The following is a 22924-nucleotide window of genomic DNA, read 5'->3' as shown; positions in this document are numbered from 1 at the left end:
AAAATGCAAATACGTCGTTTGTCAAGTAACAACACGGACGAAACTGCTGCTGTTCAGTGATTCATCGATTTTCGACAAAGATTTCTTTGTATGAAGTGCTTTTAGAAATAGATTCTCTAATTTCCAAAAAGCGTTTGCTGTGCGTGCTATGCGCATGCGCATAAACTATGCAACTTTGTCATTATTCTATTAAAAGATCAGAGTAGGCCTAGCTAACTTAATTTAGAGATGGAGGATATGGTTTGCAATTATCGAAAGTGCAGGCAAAGTCTCAATTCAAATGCATGGGTGACGTCTTGCTCTCGTATCCTTTTGAGAAAAACAATTTTTTGTTAAACCCTTTTTCCCATTTCATTTCATTTTTTTAAATTGGATCTCACGTCACGTCTCGGTCCCACCGACCGCGACGCGATGTGGCGGCTCAGCTCCGGCAGCTTCATGGACATGGACCGGTTGGACTGTGGTGGGACCATGAGCTGTAACCTTCGTTGTTTGTAACGTTAAAATGTAGGCGCAGCAGTTAGACCCTAGTCTACTTTGTAGTACCGCTGGACTCCGTCTTTAACTAACAAACTTAGGCTAAGGCTTACCTCCTCCAGACCATAGAATGAAGTCTGAAGTATGGTCAGTTCTCCCATGTCTGCGCGGTCTCCCAAGTCTGCGCACCCGCGTATCTGCGCGATTCTAGTAAAAGAATATACGCAACGAGCACGAACTTTGCACATTCAATGCATAGACAGGTATTCATAAAAAAATCCGACTCAAAATGGTGGAAAAATGATGAATTCAGAGCATTTCATGTGACGGTCTCAAAATGCAGCCTTTTGTCATCAAAATCCCCGAATCGTGTGCAAAGTGAATGAGTGCGCAGACATGGGGTACCATTTTTTTTTTCAATCTAAAAATGACTGCCCGAGGTTTTTTCCAAGAAAATCATATATTTATTTTAAATTTTTATGAGATATTTGGCACACTAACTCATTATAATGTAAGGAACATTATCAACTGAAAGATTTTGTGAAATAAGAAGAAATTCATGTTAAATCTTAGCTCAAATTGTTAGGTGCGCAGACTTGGGGCCCACCATCATACTATGATGGGGTGTCCAAACTTCGCGCACTTTTCAAAAATATTCACCAGGCTTAATTTTGTCCACAAATTATTCATAATTTATACAAAACCAATTCAAGAAATAGTTACCACATTGACGGCAAGATCGTAAACTATAAAATCATGGACGAAAATGTAAAGTAGGTCACTGGGTTTCGCCGGTATCGCGATCTCAAAATTCTATTCCGATCGGCGAATGCGGGCTGTGCTGGAAAACCGTTCAGAAAAAGTGTGACCTAACTTCGCGCACCAAAGCTTTTGTGGAGATTTAAACAAAGACTCAAGCTCAAAAAGTGAAATATTTATATCAGATTGATGGCAAAATGCTATGGAATCGGTTAGTACCACATTTAACTCACATTTTTTATGATTTCTGCTTGTAAAATGGTGATATCGTGATGCTTGTTGCTTTCTTCAAAACGGGCGCTAACGGTGACAAATTTGCCGATCTTTTGCCAATATTTTCATGAATACTGGACTAATCCTTAAGAAACTTTCAGCGAAGGGTAATTTTAGGTCGCTTTTCACATTGATGATGTCAGATTTTAAGGATATTGGCTAGTTTTGGAGATAATGACCGTCCGCGAAGTTTGGACACGCGCGAAGTTTGGACTCACTGCCATACCGGTACTTGTTGTCTTGTACTTTTGAGTTTTGTAGGTAGGCCTACCGAAAACATGATTGATGGTGTTCCCCATTAAACTAAGACAAGTCTGCGCACCTATTCAATTTGAGTTAAAATAAATTTTAACATGAATTTCTTTTTATTTCACAAAATCTTTCACTTGATAATGTTCCTTACATCATTATGAGTTAGTGTGCCAAATATCTCGTAAAGACTTGAAAGAAATATATGATTTTCTTGCTAAAAACCTCTGGCAGTCATTTTCAGATTGAACAAAAAAAATGGTGCCCCATGTCTGCGACCCATTCACTTTGCACGCGATTTGGGGATTTTGATGAAAAAGCAAAAGGCTGCATTTTGAGGCTGTCACTAGAAATGGCCAAAATTCATTAATTCATCATATGGAATCAAATTTTGTAACGAATATCTGTCTATGTATTGCATGTGTAAAGTGTGTGTTCGTTGCGTATTTTCTTTTACTAGAATCGCGCAGATGTGCGTGTGCGCAGACAAGGGGTGCTGCGCAGACTTGGGGGAACTTGCCATAGATCTAACATTAGGTCAGGATCTGGATTTTCCACTGTGACTTTGAACCAAGGCCAGGGGCAGGGGTTAAATCAAGCTGAGTAAAATTGAAATCTGTTTTTGGAGGAGTTTTTATTAAAACATAAAAAAAATTGTTTACTTTCTCCTTAAGCAAGATGTAGACCTAACTTAGTAGGCTAGGTCTCGTGCTAGTTGGGAATCCAGCAGAAAAAAAAAACGATGAAACAGAGACTGGAGCTTTTGGTCTAGGCTTAACTATCTTAAGAATTATAAGAAGAAGATGGAGGAGAAGGTGGTGGTGGTGCAGGCCTTTCATATGTTATATCTAAAGTGAGATTGGAACTCCACCCATGAAATAAACTATTAAGTTATTAAGATGGCTTTCAAGAGAAGTAAGAAGTTGAGAAATATCTATGGTATATGACTGTTAAAAGTTAGATCTAAATCCAAAACTTGAGATCCAAAACTTATGAGCTTCAGTCTCATACTGACACAGGAGATAATTTGGGATATTCTAATGAAGGCACCATGCAGAGATATTGATTGAATGCAGTACATACATGTATCAAGATACATTTTGCATCTTTATGCTGAAAGCCTTGGAAATTTCTTTGACAAACTTGATCAGATATTTTTTGTGATGAGCATGGATCAAAAGAATTCAATAAGAAAGCTGTTTGTCCTGCATGTAAGTATATCTTCTCAATACCTTGCTCCTTACTACAAGTTTTTGGTCTCTAATCAAGTGTGCAATGCACAGTATTTGAGCTCAGTGGTCAACGGAAGTGATTGTATTTTTCATTGTGATTGGGATTTTGAAGTTTAAAATGTGTGAACAATTAATAAATTTGATAGATTTTCATATAGAAAATAGGATGCTATTGTAAAGATATTACTCCCATTACCTCAATGTACCATCTTTATGAATTTGGGCCTTTGTTTTTGCTGGATGGGCTTAAGAAACATGAAAAGACAGAATGTTTTCTTCGTCAAAACTCTTTTCAATGGCTAAGATTTTTTTTCTTCAGGTGATAACAACCTACCTGGAAAGTTTGATGTTATACGGATTGATCTGTCCCCATCAGAGCAGTATAAATCTATGGTGTTAGCTGGTCAAAGACCTGAAATCATATTAGAAGTTTGCTCAAGGGCACTTGCATTTTGGACCTACCAGGTACTTTCTCTCTCTTTACAGTTTTCATTGTGTGCATTTACAAATGATTTATTTTACAACTGAAGACACATTCGTTTTTACTTTGTTTTATATCCAAGTTAATGTCTCTGTCCTGATATTGAAATGAACTGTAAAATTTATGCAAGTGAATTAGCACAGTTCAGTACTGGCATGGCAATTGTGTTTAAAAAATCATGTTAAAGGAAGCGACCTGAACTATCAGATCTACAGAAGGTAAAAATGTAGATGAGGCAAACTTCTGTTTTAGTAAGCCTATTATGTCATTAGCCAAAATAAACCAAAGTGAATTGTTCATTTAACAGCTTTAGCTCAGTTTTGATCATGTCAATACATGGTAGTTGCTTAAAAAGAATCACATTGAACTGGCAAATTTGATAAATTGAAGATATAAATGTAAAAATGAGGGAAACCTCAAATAGTCCCAGTCTCGTCTCTCCCAAGGGAATCCTGCAAGTAGCTTTTCTTTACAAATCGTTGCATGTAATCAGAGACAAAATGGTGGGGAATGCAGAAAAGTCACAATGATGTGTATAGTGTCTTTTATAGCAGGATTCTTGCTAAAGGACATGACATAGACTTTTGACAAGTTGCCTTTAATAAGCCAAAGTTTGATAACTAAATTGTATGCAGAAATGAGGTTGACACCTCCACATGAAGGGAATTGCTCAAATGAAAAAGCTCAGTTTGCGTTTCATTCAATTGAACTGAAATATTGAATCTATAGAAGATATGAACGTATAAAGAAGGCAAAATCTTTCTTTCAATACAACTAAGTAACTTGGCTAAATAAGAGTGAGCTTCTTTTCAGCAAATTCAATTTTACTCAGTTCTGTACAACTAGAATGCTTTGAGATTGTGTGAAATGAAGGGAGACATGAAGTGAAATAGTACATCTAGATCAACAGAAGATATGAATGTAGGAACAAGGCAATCTCTTCATACATGTATCTAGTGCAGCTCACAAACTTAACTAAAAGTGTATTTTGTATTCTACTAAGCAAGTTCAACTTGGCTAAATGTAGTTCAGTACAAAATAGATTTGTGTAAAGCAAAGATTCTGAGGAGATCTACTGAAGATGTGAATGTAGAAAGCAGAAAAGCTCTTCAGATCAGAGCTATGTAATCATCTGAGAATGCTCAAATACATGTATGTTTTTAATTTACACTGTAGTTCAGCACACAAGATGAGTGTGAAGTAAAGAGTCTGAGGAAAATGAGTATATCTACTGAAGATGTGAATGTAGAAAGCTGGTACATGAAAATCTCTTCAGACCAGATAGCTGTAATCTTCTGAAAATGTTCAACTCTGCTTTTCATATACACTGTAGTTCAGTACACAATAGATTTGTGTAAAGTAAAGAGTCTGAGGACATTGAGTATATCTACTGAAGATGTGAATGTAGGAAGCATGTAAACTTTTCAGATCAGAGAGCTACATAATCTTCTGAGAATGTTCAACTCTGCTTTTCATATACACTAGTTTAAAACAATATATGTGTAAAGTAAAGAGCCTGAGGAAAGTGAGTACCGTATATCTACTGACGATGTGAATACAGAAAGCAGTTAAACTCTTCATGTCAGAGCTATGTAATCTACTGAGAATTTTCAACTACACATATGCTTTTAATTTACACTGTCGTTTAACACACAAGATAAGTGTGAAGTAAAGTGTCTTAGGAAAATGAGTATATCTACTGAAGACGTGAATGTAGAAAGCAGGTAAACTCTTCAGATCAGAGAGCTACATAATCTTCTGAGAATGCTCAACTTTGCTTTTCATATACACTACATGTAGTTTAAAAAAATATATGTGTAAAGTAAAGAGTCTGAGGAAATTGAGTACCGTATCTACTGAAGATGTGCATACAGAAAGCAGTTAATTCTTCCTGTCAGAGCTATGTAATCTTCTGAGAATGTACAACTTTGCTTTTCACATACACTGTAGTTTAACACACAAGATAAGTGTAACGTAAAGAGTCTTAGGAAAATGAGTGAAGATGTGAATACAGAAAGCAGTTAAACTCTTTATTTAAGAGCTATGTAATCTACTGAGAATTTTAAACTACATGTATGCTTTTAATTTACACTGTAGTTCAGCACAAGTGTAAAGTACCAGGTACATGTATATAGTCTGAGGAAAGTGAGCATCTGCTGAAGATGTGAATGTATATATTTAGCAGGTAAACTCTAGAGTTTGATAAAACTATGTAATCTACTGAGAATGTTAAACTCAGCTAACATGTACATGTAGTTCAGTACACAGGGGATTTGTTTAAAGTATACACACAAAGAAAATTCACGAAAGTGATGATTATAGACTAATTATATATGAATGGAAAGGTCTTGTCTTTTTATACACAAATATGTCACTAAAAAGTCTTACAGATGTCGTGGAAATAAAAGAAATGAAATTAATAGAGACCCTTCTCAGCCCCCCAGCCGCCCCCAGGCAGACATTCACGCGATCGAAAACAGTCGAGAATAATGACGTCACATGATCGACTTCACACTATCTCTCTGTGCATAATACACTGATACACCTTCCTGGTCTCTATTTTTCTTCGAATTTACCGTTTACTTCATGTGTTGTGATATCCGATTTCGACATCTTCAGACTATAAGAGAACCAGAGCCCAGAACTGTGTTACTTTGTCCATTTTTTATTGAATTGTGAACTGGAAAGACCGATTTTGTCCACTCGACAGTCTTCGTTGTGTTGCTCTGAATACTGAAAAACTCCAAGCTGTACGGTCCCATTCACTTGCTGCCGATGCAGGTTACGCTGTTTGATCCAGTCAAAAGTCAAGGTAAGCATGTTTGGAAACTGTAGTCTGTACTTGTTCTGACGATGCATTCAGGTCAGATGACAGATACAGATCTGATATAATTTTAGAATCATGCATTTTGGCATGACTACTATTAAAATTAAAAAGTCTTTATTTTAGAAATAATGTTTTTGCACAATTCCAGCAGATTTTTCTTCACAAAGACTTCAGTCAGATTTCTAAATAAACTGGTCAGGACTCAGGCGATTAAATTATTTAGGAGCACTGGCATGGACCATGGCTGAAAATATGCTGTTTCAGAGGAATGTTTGGCATTATCGTAGTTTTTGTCACCAGTCCATTCACTGCCGTTTATTTCGTCAACGGCGGTGATCCACTCCCATTGACTTTGTACACAACGAACGCACAAACACCAAATTTCACGATAAGGCCGAATGTTTTCATGATAAGGCCAAATGTTTAAGTTTTTATTATACACAGGTCTAGTACCCAATGCGTTTATGCTCAGGAGGGCCCTGTATCGTATACATCCAGATACACAGAATTATATCACCATAATGCCGATGTCATGAAGCAAGACAAATTTTCAGCAGTGGTTACCCTGATCATGCTGATTCCTGGCCAAAACTAGAGTCTGGTGTTTCTTTCTGATTAGAGTGCTTCTACATAATGAATGCGTAGTGCCTTCAACATAAAACAATGAAGATAAATGCACTCTTTGTAATGACACAGAGTACCGTACCTCAAGTGATTCACTACCGCTAAGCGGTAAGTAGAGTGGGGCCTACACAAACATCACTTGAGCGTTGAGGTAGAGCACCAGTGTTCTGAGTGGAATTTTTCAGGTGTCTAAACCTACTATTATTTGTTGTTGACCGGGAATTACATGCCACCGCACGTCATCAATCATCAAGATAATGAAATTCATACTTTGATTTGATTATTTAAATTATTTCTTTATTTTTTTCTCTCTTCTACACACAGATCTGCACACTTGCTGACTCTGGTGACTTCTGGTCTCTGCTCGCTACTTCAATCTGGGAGATTCCATCATGTCCTCTTACTGATTTGGATATAGCCATTTTTTTCTTCACTCTTTCCAGGAGCTACGGTTCAAGTTTTGGACTGATAATGATGCAACAGAAAATTTATCTTTATCGATCTTGGAAACAATTTTGAGCACAGTTTTTGAGAGAACTAAAAAAATTGACTTGGACAGGAATACAGCTTGTCGAAAATAAGAACACACAACTTAAAACGAAAAAACAATTTTAATGTTATTAGGGCATTTTGCAAGAAATTTTCTAATCAATCACATTTCCCAAATCAAGGGTAAGTCCTTTGATTAAAGACAAACATGTGTAGTTGAACTGCTATTGCAAGTCCGGGGGGGGGGGGGGGGGGGGCACTCAGTATATAATGCATAGTGGGTATGTGCCGCGGAGGGGACCCCCATTTTTACACTCAAATTTCCGTTCCAAGGCATAGCATTTTTGAATTGTTGAGAAAAAGAAGAATGCCGCTCCAAGGCATAGCATTTTCTTTTTGTCGAGAAAAAAGAAGAGAGAAATCCGCTCCAAAGCTTCGCATATTTTTCGTTACGCGGCTCCGATCGCGTTGAATGAGCTGCAATTTTGGTGAAAAGCGGCCGCAGAGCTCCCCGGCGGAGGCCGCGCTAGCTGCATCATGCATGCATGACCGTTCCGTTCCAAGGACCCCCCTTTTCACAAACATTTGTCGTTCCGAAGCCTGTTCCGATGACCCTCCTTTTTACAATAAGCCCGCTCCAAGGCCCCCGTTTTTTGTCTCGCCCGCGGCACACCCCCACCGCTTTTTTGGTCGAGTGCCCCCCCCCCCCCCCCCGGTTGCAACTCGACCTTATTACGCTTGAATTTGAATTTAAGACTTACGCTTGATTTGCAATGGAACATAAGTTTCTTGCAGTGCCCCATAATTGTGTTTTGTTATCAGATATCTAACGTGCTGATTTTTCTCGAAAGGTATAATATATTTGTCCTTTTAAACGGTATTTGAATATGGGTACGCCTTTTATTTGTTTTCCACAATATTTATTGCATGTACATGTATGAACAGAAGTGAAATATTTATTGTGAAGCACTGAATGTTGTGTGCTGTTGTGTGATGGTTCATCATTTTTTTGTTCTAAGACTGTAAGCCTGGTGGGTGTGAGGAAGTGGCCTGGATGAAAGAAAAGTGAACATGTGCCCAATTACAGATTTGCATATTCTAAGACAATTTTGTTTCTGGATAAATATTGCTATGCATTCCCTACATTAAGAGTAAAGGAGAAGTCCACACAATCAAAAATTCATTTGAATTTAAAGAAAAATAAGATATTGCAGGAAATTTCATAAAAACTTTGATTCAAATTTATATAATTACTATTCTAACATTGAGAAATTTTGCCTAATTTATAAAACGATGATATGCTCATCTGTGTCGATGTGCAAATTACACTAACCGATTATGTCACATGCACTAAGTTCTTTTGCATTTTGTTGTTTGATATATTTAAGAAAAATTTTCGGAGTTACAGTTCCGTAAATGTAACCTATTGTGTTCGGATGAAGAAATTCCTATACTCAAATCTGCAAAGAATTAAAAAACAAAATGCCACAAAAAAATTAGAAACGAATGTGATGTGAGTGACAACACTAATTTGCATATCATTGTTTTGTGACTGTTTTGAGTAAAAACAGCAAGGGAAATTACTCTATTCAAATAATTTTTAGTTGATGTGGACTTGACTTTTAACTCATCCTGTACCCCTCCCATCCCAAATAAGAGTAGAATCGAATCAAGAACTTGAAAATCAAAAGCAGCAATTAAGTAAGATTTGATAAATACAGGTCTGAATAGGATTTCACAAGAAAAAAAAGAGAAAAAAGCTGGGTAGGGACGAGAAGGAATAAAAAAAACTCAATTTAATCCGAGTTTGAACCAGGGTCCTCGCACACGACAAAACGATGGCCAACACGTTTGGCCACAGACCATTCCCTTCTTTCCGATGGGCTTTTAAGATATATGAAACAAAGTCCGCTCGCCGCTGTGGGCTAATCATGTTTCGGCAATTCAACTGCAATTTCAATCATTTCGCGATGGATATTGCCGTGTTATTTTGTGGTTCCTGACTTTGTTACGTTATGAAATTTCATAATTTTTTTTCAGTCGTGACGAAGAATGTCTATGCTTTATATTGATTATAATATTAATTTGTCGCAAGTGTGATTTCTAAGTGAAAATATGCTTTGTTTATTCAAATATATTTCTTGAAAAAAAATCATTTATTCTAAGCTAAATATCGGTTACCAAAATACGTTAAATGTGCACTTTATTTCACTGTTCAGTAAATTCAAACTTTTATCTATATAACAAGACCAATCTTGTGAGGAATAAACAATTCTAAGAGCAAAAAACGCTGATTGGAAAGATCGTCTTCAATGGGCTGTTGTCAGCTCAGCTGCTCACGCTCATTGTGTGACGTCACTCAGCTGGAGCTCGCAAGAGGACCGATGGAAGGCAGAAATATGGCATGAAAATAAATCATTTTTGAGAGCTGATTTCTGCAAACTCTAATCACTATTTTGAAAAGTGAAGTTATATATCTGATTAGTAATACTTCCCCTTTACAATGATGACCACAAAAAGGCATTATAAAATACTTTGGATTCTTCGGGTGTCTCCTTTAAAGTAAACGAATCTGAGGAAAGTGAGTATATACCTACTGAAGATGTGAAAGTAGAAAGCAGGTAAACTCTTCAATTCTGGGGCCCGTTGCAGAAAGAGTTGCATTTAAACGCAAGTCAAAAAATCAAACGCAAGTCCCAAATGCGCGCTGTTGATTGGTTGAAAATCAAGTTGCGCATGATTTTTAGAGTTGCGATTGATTGCAACTCTTTCTGCAACGGGCCACAGAACTATGTAATCTGCTGAGAATGTTCAACTCTGCTTTTCATTTAGACTTTATATCAGCACACAGACTATATGTGTGAAGTAAAGTAAATTGAAACACCATATATCTGCTAAAGATTTGAATGAAGAAATGAGGAAAACCCTTCATTTTCAGTTCATTATACAGTCTGATCTTATTCATCCATCCTTTAATAATAATAATAAAGTGTATTTATATTGCGCACATATCCACCTTGTTAGTTGCTCAAGGCGCTCCTATATTACCCGGCTAAGCTAGGCGTTCATAGCGCACACAGCTTCTTAAGGAATTACTTCCTACCGGTACCCATTTACCTCACCTGGGTTGAGTGCAGCACATTGTGGATCAGTTTCTTGCTGAAGGAAATTATGCCATGGCTGGGATTCGAACCCACGACCCTCTGTTTCAAAGTCCGAAGACAAATCCACTGGGCCACAACGCTCCACTGTATTCCATTGAAGAATGACCATATAATGAAATAAAATGGTTGAATTTTCAGATAGAGCAGGAGAGAACATATCAGGATTATGTGTCTAAGAAAGCAAAGGAGAGGAATACACAGATGGAGCAATACTGTGAACAGCTTCTCAACAGGACACAAACAGAAGTCTCTAGTATCCTTTAAATATTGTCCCTGTTGAAGGAGGGTGGGTGGATTCACCTCACACTTGTTGAAATTATCATTACCCCGTCTTTCACTTTGCATGATTCAGCATGTGTTTACACAGAAGAAAAAAAAATACACAGAGACAAGATGGAACACTATAATCTCTATCATAGCAAAAAAAAATGAAGAAAAATAACAGAAATCCCTGTAATACATTGATTTTACTTATTTTAAGGTCAGTTCTTCATAAGTAGGCCTTCATATATCAGTAATTAATTTCTTTGGATTTTACATTTTCTAAAAGATATTTCAAAATAATCCTTTGTGAACCTTCCAATTATCATTAAGTTGTAATAGATAGGTAAAACATGACAGAAATGAAAAAAAAAAATTTTTCTTCCTCAGATTAGATACACTTTACCTGTGGATTACAAAAATCAAATATAAGTTCTGTTAGTAGGCAAGGCTTTGTTAAATAATAAAATTGCATTGTGGTCAATGTATCAAAGTTTCTTTCCTTGATTAATTACTTGTCAGGTTTGAAATCTCAAATTTCAGGTAAGCTCATTACATCACTTCCACATTTGTGATATAAAATAATGATTTACATGTATAAACCAAAACCAAGTTGAATTCATTACTTATAAAATAATGGATTTTTTTTACCATGTTTAAATAAAAAAATCAAATCAAACCGTGAGCTTTGCAAGTGACACTTTGAATTTGAATTTTCTTTTCATCATCACAACATGAATTGCTTCTTTTGAAGTTTGTTATGATTTTTGTCTCACCTGCATAGCAGAGTGAGACTATAGGCGCCGCTTTTCCGACGGCGGCGGCGGCATCAACATCAAATCTTAACCTGAGGTTAAGTTTTTGAAATGACATCTTAACTTAGAAAGTATATGGACCTAGTTCATGAAACTTGGCCATAAGGTTAATCAAGTATTACTAAATATTCCATTAGAGTTTCATGTCACATGATTAAGGTCGAAGGTCATTTAGGGTCAATGTACTTAGACCATGTTGGAGGAATCAACATCAAAATCTTAACCTGAGGTTAAGTTTTTGAAATGTCATCATAACTTAGAAAATATATGGACCTAGTTCATGAAACTTGGACATAAGGTTAATCAAGTATCACTGAACATCCTGCATGAGTTTCACGTCACATGACCAAGGTCAAAGGTCATTTAGGGTCAATGAACTTTGGCCGAATTGGGGGTATCTGTTGAATTCTCATCATAACTTTGAAAGTTTATGGATCTGATTCATGAAACTTGGACATTAGAGTAATCAAGTATCACTGAACATCCTGTGCAAGTTTCAAGTCACATGATCAAGGTCAAAGGTCATGTAAGGTCAATGAACTTTGGCCATGTTGGGGTTTTTTGTTGAATAACCATCATATCTCTGTAAGTTTATTGGTCTAGTTCATAAAAAGTGGACATAAGAGTAACCATGTATCACTTAACATCTTGTGTGAGTTAGAGTAGTTTTCAAAGTCAGCACTGCTGCTATATTGAACTGCGTGATGCAGGTGAGACGGCCAGAGGCATTCCACTTGTTCTTTTATTGATTATTATTATTTTTTATATTATTATTCATGTATTTTTTATGAGGGGGGGGGGCAGAATATTAAAACCTACAAAATGAACATGTGATGACAGTAAAAATGGCAAACATCTTCAGGGGTGTAAAATAAGAGGAAACTAAAGGTGGTTTTTTTTTTATCTGATCTACAACAAAAGAAGCTTCAGGCTCAGAAATTCAAACAAATGTGATTTCAGTGCTTGCCTTTGACATTAGATGTTTGCAGTAGGTGCAACTTTAGCATTTGCCAGGGGCCTTGATTTTCATATAATGTCACTGAAGAAAATACAAGACATAGTTAAAAACGTGTCAGTATCACATAAGCTCTGAACAATGAAAATTGTTTGATCAATTTTATTAAATTTTCAGCACTGCGGAGAGAAGTTGAAGGAACCAAGAAGCGATACAATGATGTTTATGAGAAACTTGTTGAGAAAAACAGACAGCATCAAAAGCTACAGGTGAGAATAAATGTCTGTCCATAGTAGAAAAATATATCAGGCTTTGAGAAAGTACAGAGGGAATAATTCATCCAGGGTTGGTCTGGCAATGTGGGCTGAGGAAAATCTAGTAATGTTGTCAGTCCTACAGAGCAATTATTATTCCCTCTACACTTTCAAAAGTAATGTGTGGTATATATGTTTCATATCCTATTTTTGATAAGTTAGATTGATGGATAAATCTCACTCTAGTCATTGATTTATCAACAATTGGAACCAAGATCCACATGCTGTGCTGCTGAGCCCTGTTTAAGTATAACTATGTGCGATGACTGATCATTTCTCATTCAGTCAATGCCCTCATCGGAATTTAATTAGTGTCTGCAGACTCTGCACTGTCTCATCAAGGGACATGCCTGGTAGAAACACACCTCAATCTCCATTGCGTCCGAGAAATTGCATGATCTGTGATGTCAAATATGAAATAGTGCGGTATTCCATCATTGACGTCACAGCAATTAGTCTCCATATCATAGTTATAATATCTTTGGTCACATTTATGCTATTCGACAAATCATCTAATCTATGTAGGATATAATATCAAAGTTTTAAATCATGGTGGTGCCATGATAAATGGTATCTTTTCTCTTGAAAATCTTCAATATCCTCACAGACTTCTTGACAACTGTTACAAATGTAACAATTGTTACATGGAAATTCATGTCCAAAAAATGTCTGTACTGGCACACACAAGGTGTGATTACTACCTGATGACTAGAATTTAATTAAAAATCAGAATGATAGCGGGTAATATTTGTGATTACCACAAAACAAATCAGGAAGGTGATAAGGTTTCTTATCCCCGAATGTTGTAATAAAACCCTGTCTGAATAAGTAATACAGTGCGTCCCAGAAAAAACGAAACCGAGATTTAGCGATCATTTATCATTACTTAATCATAAATAAAATAGACAAATGACCTACCAATTTAAAGCTTAGAATCTCCTCTTTCATCTGATATTACTTAGATTATTTCTCATTCACGCATGAGTGAGCAAATGCAATTTGAAGAAAGGATATCAAAAACTCATTTGGCAGGGGGTATCTGGGTTTCAAAAAGAAAACCACATTTTTGAAAAGTTCAATATCTCCTCTTTAATTTGATACCTAAATTGCAGAAAATGGTCACGAAATAACAAAGTTCTGGTCATTTAAAATAAGGCTTGAATTTCAATAATTTCATAAAATGAAGAGGTTCTCCAGGCTGGCTTTCAAACTCTCTCGACACTGTTTTGTTGACGATCAGCCATGCATTAAATCTTTTGTTCACCATGCGAAAGCTTCTGTGGGAAACCGGTGAAAACACGTTTATCTCATGAAATTATGGAAGTACAAGCCTTATTTCAAATGACCAGAACTTTTTTATTTCTTGACCATTTTCTGTAATTTTGGTACCAAATTAAAGAGCAGATATTGAACTTTTCAGAAATGTGGTTTTCTTTTTGAAACCCAGATACCCCCCGCCAAATGAGTTTTTGGTATCCTTTCTTCAAATTGTTTTTGCTCACTCATGCGTGAATAAGAAATATTCTAAGGAATATCAGATGAAAGAGGAGAATCTAAGCTTTAAGTTGGTAGGTCATTTGTCTATTCTATTTATGATTAAGTTATGATAAATGATCACTAAATCTCGGTTTCGTTTATTCTGGGACGCACTGTATATTGCTAGAATTTACCATATGTGTGTAAAACACTAAACTGAGCAAAATACAACTTCATATCTAGGTCTTGTTATTTTCAAATGTTTCAATATTTCAGAACAATGTTAACAGGTATTATATTATACGCACTGTATAATATCTTTCATGTTTTTTTTGTCACAGCTTATGTATGATTCTCTGAGGAGGTGAGTTTATTTCATTTAATTTATTTATTTCATTGATGTAGATTACAAGTCTAATATTTACTGTATATTTAAAACAGAACAAACTATTAAACAGTCTTGTATAGAACCATCTCAATACCTCAACGCCTTATACTTGGTCAGGTTCCTTACCCACAATACAAAAGTGTAGTATTGTAAATTCGGCCTACTTGAATCACTGATCCAAACATCCATATAATGATAATTATATTTTACACCAAGAATCAAAAAGTACCTTTCCTCTCAACACATTTATTTTTCTCTATACAAATAAAATAATAGGCTAATTCATTCTCTGTTCTATTATAGTTTCTCAATATGCACATTTTAAGATTAGCTTTTTAGAACACACAGTCAGTACGAGAGTTCACATATCGTTTGTCAGTTCGCTCCACCCTTTAATACAAGAGCATGTCTAGGCTGAGGTGATCTATAATTGTACGATAGTTTACATATTCAAAGTTGACCTTTCTCCTCTTAAGTGCATTTTGTTATATTTCATAATAAATTTCTAAATAATAAACTTCTTCATGTGTATATTATACGTGTTAACTGTGACTAAGATGATTAACAGATGTCGAAATGTGATTCCTGATCACTTCTGAAGTGTAAACCCTATTTCCATATTTTAGAGTCTATATATTTCTTATGTTTAAGGTTATGAACTGAAAAGATGCTGTTATCTATGTATGTGCAGATTTTTATGCTTAAAAAATATCAAACTTTCCTCATTTTAACTGATTTTTACAGATCTCTCTCTACAATGTGAAATCTCAGTTGTCCTAATTTTCTTTTTCATTTCTTTTGGAAGTGAATGAATAAAAATTTAAATTTGAATATTTTTTTCCACCTTTAGGAAATCAATAACTGTGACCAACATGGATTCCATGGGAGAAGGGAATGGAGCTACGGGACAAGGAGGATTTGGAGGAGGTGGAGGGGACTTCGAGATGCCTATCTCATTTGTTGAAAGTAGGCATTCAACCTACTCCTTGCTTTCACAAATTACTGTCGCAGAATCGAACTCTTGAATCTGTTGACTCTGATTTACGATTTCCACGAATTTACCCGAAACAAAGTTTTGAGCATGTTCAAAACTTTTCTGCATGCAAATTAGACTTGCTTGCACTCCTGCAGACAACCGCGTGTGAGACACACGCAAGATACTGTCAATGCGGGTGACTTGCGAGTAGCAGAAATAGTCAACCACAAGTCACACGCAAGACTTGCACGGAACTATGTGATATATCCTTTATGTTTGCAATTATTGCACTATAATTTTGATGATCGAGGCATGATGGCTGTGGTCTTGCAATCTAGTGACCCGTGTTCAGTCCTCACTTGGGGTGCTAGTGCTCTTTGGGTAGGCATTAAGTCTCACTATCTGGTCTATCAGAGTGGACACTACATGTATGTCTGAACACGGTGTGTATCAATATGTATCTCAAATAGCCACCCCCAGATATTTACTGTGTTCACTGTTCAGATTATGCCCCGCTTACCAGGACATCCCTCGGGTATCTGTGTGTGGATGTGATATTGTTCCAGTCATTTAGAATTTTGATGTTGACATTGTGATTGAGCAAATCACTTAAACATGCCCATGAAGGACGTGTGTAATAATCTGGAAAGTTTGTTTAATCCCATCTCGTTTACATTGATCTTTCTTTTACCATTTTGTGACTTTGGATTAGGAAACGAATTGATGTGCGGCGCTATAGCTTCTCTGTGATTGAACCAATCTCTTAATTGTTGACATGTGCCTAGTAAAAATTGTTGAAGCTAGCCTGTGTAAAAATATGTCCATTTTGATTGAGTAGAATTTGTGCAGTGCCCTGTGAAGTTGAATCAGTTTCTTTTGGACCCCGATTTGGTAATCAGGCATAAGAGCCAGACTTGTATAGTGCCATCTACAGGATATGCATGGAGAGTTTGTCATGAATACATCAAGTATCTTTGTAGAACAATCTCATCTTGTATCAACACAGTTTGTATGCACGTAGCCCTGAAACCTGTGGTGCATTGTCTCATTACACCTCAACGAATTACAAGGTTAAAGACTAAATCCTCCTCCAAATCAAACAAGCACAACACTGAAACTTCTATCAATAGAATGAAAAAAAAGAAAGTTAATAAGACATTTCAAATTTATGCCCTCAATTTCACAAAACATTTGTATGCATAACACAAGAATTTTGTAAATGAGAGAATTGGTTCCATTACACATTCATTACACTCTAACTCTTGGTAGATTTGACAGTAATTAAAGATAATGCATTACTTGATTGACAATTTTCATTGAGCAATTTGTGATACGTCACATGGGGAACTAAGAGAATTGTTTCATACTCCATGAATGTTTATCATGCTTGGTATGATGTGCATAACACTGATGAGAAATTGAGAGAAATAAAAATCTGAATATCCTATCAATTGGTTTTGATTGAATTTTCTTTATGGTCTTGTTTTCTTCTTGACCTAATAAGAATGGATCATTGATGTTCATATAGCTTTAAAAGATCAACAATAGTGCATTCTAACAATGGTCATTAAACATAATAATCTGAATCTTGTCAATACTTCATTTTTCTTTAGGTCACAAAAGATCATCAGCAGAAGAGAAGAAAATGAAATCAACGCCTGCTGAACGTAAGTAGTCAAATATCTCCTCTAATATTAATGCAGTATTTCCTGGGTCATTAAGTTTTTCTTAATATGGCATTCTTGACTCTTAATTTGATTTGTTAAAGTCTAATTTGGCCATAAGATGACCTTTAACTAGGACATAATTCTTGAATTCTAGACAAGTTGTTAAAGTATGTACTGGAAAAAAATCATGAAAACTATACATTAAACTTATTTTTCAAATTTGAAAAATACAAAAACATTTCGGGTAATAAATTTGCAGTGATCTGAATTTATCATGAGGATATTCCTCCTTTTTTGTATCAAGAGTTGAATGATTTTTCTTTTTTAATCTTTCAGGCGAGTTTGTTTTGAATCCTACGAACACACCACTCCATGGTCAGTCAGATAATGATTCCATCTACAACCGTTTCAACCTAGAGCTTGGAACACCTAATGAAATCTCTCGAAGGTTGGGCCATCGTAAAATGTAGTAAAGGTTATAAACTTTGCCTATCTGTTTGTATATAAGAGTTTAGGATTAAAATATAACCTCTCTCATCAATTGTAAATGGCATTAGAGTTCTAAAGTTCAATTTGTTATCAATTTATAATCAAGTAGACTTTTGTCTAGCATGTGATCTGGGTCAATACACTATTCAAGATGTTCTTTTTGGAGATATTCTTATTTAGTTTCATCAATTTGTTTTTTCTTGGTAATGGTTAATTTATACTTTTTTCTCAAGAAAAGACATAAAACTTGGCTTTCCTTTTATTTCTGATACACTCTGTTCATCTGTAATTTGAGTCTGCAATGCTGACAAACTTATATCCACATGGCCAAGCCCTGTGCATTATCTGTAATATGAGTTTGCAATGCCAACAAATTTTTATTCACATATGGCCAATTTCCTAATTGACTCGATGTATTGTGAACTACAGCATATGCAAATTCTAATCTAAATGGAACAAGCATATTGATAAGAAAAGTTCATAAAATGCTCTTATCTTACAAGAGTGTGTTTACATGAGAAGATATGATAAATATTGACAATTGATTTGGAGTTCCATAGACTTAAAGTTAAGATTAATAAAATTGAATATGAACAGCTAATTGTCCATGCATGAATTTCAAGACATGGGAACGAGTTGCAAAGGCCCGAATTCACACAGGTGGTTTTGAAAACCCACGGTAGAGTCCATGGTTTATGCAGATTTCCTGTATAAATTATGCTTATTTTACTGCGTATATTAAAAAAAGTCTAATGCTGATGTGCACTTTTGTCACAATGCGCCAAATTGACACCTGTTGCCCTGGTTATCCACGCTATTTTATTCACGAGTCCACTACTGGGTATTAATGCGTTAAATAATCATGTGCGTGTTAACACTAAGCACGACTTCTAATCGTACTTAATTCTTCGTGAAAGACCCCCCCCCCCCCCCGTATCAATGTATTATTGCAAATGCTCATGGTATAGGATTGCTATTTTGATGCCTCCACATAAGAATACGAGTATACACACAAGCATCCAGAATAACATCTAATAAAGATGCCAGATGCATGGCGAGCAAAAGTTTCAAAGTTGCCAAGTACATGGGAGAAAAAGGTAGCGTTTTCAAAGAAAGTGGGAAAAGCTGAATAAAGGGCATTTTATGCAGCTAATTGATTCATTTAGCTATAACTTCTCCCTCATGTTTAAATGTTGTTTTACAACCTGTGTATACTCTAAAATGTCTTTGGTACATCATAAAAGATATATTCAAATTCAAATCCATTGAATAGGTAATATATTATAGTGCATACAAAAATCAATATGAAAAGGAAAGGGGAAATGCAATATGCAGTGGACCTTGGGGATTGGCAAAGACCTATCAAGGCCAATCCTGCTTAGTTCTGCGTATTGGTACCCCCCAAAAAAAGAAATAACGGTGATTAAACAGTTACAGCAAAAACGTTAATGTAAACAAGAAAAACATCTGAAAAGAAAAAAAACAGGCCCCATTTTACTTACAAGTTGATGGAAAATTGACTAGATATGATATTTGTTTAAAAGTCAATATTGATGGGCAAGTTTTAATTTCTGTTGGCAAATCATTTGAGAAGACGGAAGCATCTTATGAAGAGTTGTCAGGCGTTTTATCTGATAGTTACCATAGTAAAAATGCTTGTAAGCCAATCAAAATCAAGGAAAGTTTTCAGATCTGACTTGTCAGACAAAAGTATTGATGAAACAGTCCAGAGGTCTTTGATATCTAATAACAGTTCTAGAAAAATTATTTATTTTGGACATGTGGATTTTGATCCCATATGTGTACTTTAATGTGTACCATTGTGTGCTTTTATCTCAAATCTATGATGGAAAGATGTTAGGCACTGTTAGAACATGCAACAGATCTTTTAAAATTGAAATATCAAAAGTGACCATATCTGGCACTTTATGGCCAAAATTACAGTCTCGTTTCATTTTTTTTATTTTGAGCCATTGCATCTTAATCATTAATAATCATTGGGCATTGTTTTCCCAATCAGAACTGATTATTAAACAAATATTGAAAACCCCAAAAGCTACAGATAGATATTTTTATGAATATTTACCAAAAATGGGGTGCCAATTCTGTCCAATAAAAGTTCTCTTGTTCTCTCCGAATTGGTGTTTTTATGCACCGTTGGACATTTTGTGTACAAGACTTAAATATATGCTACAAACTGTCAATGTTCATTTTGCCCACTTCCATTTTCAAACAACTCATGTTCTGTCAAATCCATTTCTGTCCAAGAGCGTCCTCTCCAGAATGACCTGACCGAACATGTAATCAAGATTGAACCCTATAAAAAAAATTTGGTGAGCTTATGCTTTACAATTTGAAATAATTGTATCACTTGTGCGCAACACACATACTAAAATTGAGGGAGAACAAAGCTTTCTTTTTAGTCAAATGAGATTGTTTTACAATCAGGGTATACCAAACTAACTCTAAACCCATTTTTATTATCTTTTAAAAATGGTGGAGGTAAACCCCTTAAATATTGTCTTTATTTAACTTTCCAACTTACAACTTTGACACTCTTTCAGTTATTTTTTGGAGACCAAATTATTGTTTTAGCTGTTTACAGAGAATTTTCTTTGTTGGTTTGGGGGATGGCTGTTTACATATTTTACAGGACAGAACTTGTATATGTTTTGCTTCTAAAAGTTTTATTATCTTGTATAAAGTTGCTATTATTATTTGCATGATCTGCATTGTACATGAAATGATTAAATTATTGACAATAAACTCATTCTTTTTCTGAAAGAGCATTTTCTTACCCAAACACATGTTGTAAAAGTCACTTGTGAATGCCATTCAACTACATTTTCAACAGATATTCATTCATGATCAATAATAATAACTGTATATTTTCCCAAGGTAGCCACTTCAGTTCCAAAACCTGTCCTCCCAGCTGCACTGCTATTATTAATACCTCGACTTCAGCTGGGCTGCCTAGGTGCTCAAGCATTCAAGGAATTTCTTGCTGAAGGAAAACATGCCATGGCTTGGAATCGAACCCACGTCCCTCAGTATGAAAGAAGAGAGTCGTTTACCACTAGACAGACCACAACGCTCCCAATTTGACCGTATTAATTAATCTCATTGGCCAGAATTCACAAAGGTGATTTTGAAAACCCACGGTTGAATCCATGGTTTATCCAGATTTCCTATATAAATTACGCTTCATTTAGCGTGTATCGGGCATGTGTATGAAAAATGTGTAATGCTGATGCGCGCTTTTGTCACAGTGCACCAAATTGACGCACTAAATTAATCATAATTTATACAGGAAATCTGCATAAACCATGGATTCAACCGTGGGTTTTCAAAGTGGGGCCACTAATTTTGATTGTTCTTAGGGAAAATTTCATCAACAATACAATATATTGACAGTTGGAGAGATGTAAACATATAATATCAATACTTTTTAATTCTCTTTAGACAATTGTTCAATATGTTGATTTTACACCATAAAGTATGTTTTTAAAGCTTTGACAATTCCAATGGAAGGACATATAATTCACCTGCAAATCAACTTGAATGCCCGATACAAAAAATATTCACAATTAACCCCCTACTACATAAACAAAACATTGAATTTCAATGAACAATCACAGAGCTTCTTTCTAATAATTTTTATTCTTTTCTAATAAATCGTTTGCCAAGCAAAGCTGAATAATTCCTCACCCTAGAGTTGGTTTTGTGTAGCATACATAGTCTGATTTCATATAAGCAGCATTAATAGTGCACCAAGGAAACATTAATTTTAACAAATTGTCATATTTCCTTCAGTATCTGTGTCACATACAATTTATACAACAAAGGTGAGTAATTTACATTGATTACTACAAGTCACAAACACAAGAGAGTAATCGAAGTTGTTTTCAAACTATTAATACTAAATAGCAAATTTATGCATAATTTCATTTGGAGGATGACTTCCTAAATTACAATTAGAGCGAGAATGTAAAGTGAAATGATGAACTGAACAAAAAAATATAAAAAATATATAATTTTTCTTTGGTGTACTGTATGTCCAAATGGATGGGATGTTTTATAGAGGATGGATAGTTCTTCCACGCATGTGGTCTAGCACATGTAGTGATACTTAAATATACAATAATGAAATAAGAAATTCTGAAAACATAAGTCTGAGTTGCAAAGTATGTCTTTTCTATGTGGTACAAATAAAAGCTCATATTTTGAAGAAAAAAAATTCTCAGGCTTTTATATTACAGTCACAAACTATACAGAGAATAATGGAAAACTATACACATTGTTTTTCTAGGAACAATAAAAAGAAATTATGACAGGGTTCCCAGCTTTTCAAGAAAACAGGCGCCGATCGCACGAAAGGGTCTTCCCAACGACCGTCTTTGTGTCGACCATCTCTAATGATGCGCTATAAAAAGGATATTTCAGAAATGTATGATAAACAAATAAAATTTGTTAGCTAGCATTTAATTCACTTAGTATACAATTCCATGATATATCACATCATTTTATAAACAAAGATTTTGTTTACTTTAATGGATGAATAAAATAAGTTTGCAGGTAATTTATTTAAAATGCGTTTCAAATGGTGCATCATAATAAATGGGCGACACGAAAGACAATTCTTGCAAAGACCCTTTCGTGCAATCGGCCCAAAATTCCCTGATTTTTCCCTAATAACTATTTAGACCCATTCCAAGTTTTGCATGTTTTCTAAATTGTTGCAGTGAATCTCATGTATTTTCAGTATAAAAAGGCAAGGGGCACTACTTCCTTTTGGCCTTTTAGTGTACATAATCCTGTTTAAAGTTAGAGGCCTTAGGTCATGTGCTACAGCTACCAGTACTTGTACTGCAGTCAAAGAGGCTACACTAAAAAAAACACCAAAAAAAAAATGGATTGTCATTCAATGGATGTTGTTTTGATATGCAACAAAATATAACGGCGTCTGACTTACTACCATGCTTTCGACTTTTTGGGCCGATCAAAATTC

The 22924-nt window shown here is 35.4% G+C and overlaps 1 protein-coding gene across 1 annotated transcript; it reads left to right on the top strand.

Annotated features, from left to right (window-relative positions):
• Positions 1-2905: 2905 nt before the first annotated feature.
• On the top strand, positions 2906-12900 carry LOC121415477 (E3 ubiquitin-protein ligase CCNB1IP1-like; the record flags this gene model as incomplete). The annotated part of the gene is made up of 5 exons (XM_041608678.1): positions 2906-2969; positions 3310-3455; positions 10714-10828; positions 11359-11379; positions 12784-12900. Coding segments are annotated over 5 exons (462 nt in total), but the record flags the coding sequence as incomplete, so codon positions are not given.
• Positions 12901-22924: the final 10024 nt, after the last annotated feature.

This window comes from Lytechinus variegatus, chromosome 5 (genome assembly GCF_018143015.1).
Source record: "Lytechinus variegatus isolate NC3 chromosome 5, Lvar_3.0, whole genome shotgun sequence".
Classification (NCBI taxonomy): domain Eukaryota; kingdom Metazoa; phylum Echinodermata; class Echinoidea; order Temnopleuroida; family Toxopneustidae; genus Lytechinus; species Lytechinus variegatus.
Note: the sequence above shows the minus strand (reverse complement) of the source record. Positions and strands in the feature narration are given on the sequence as shown.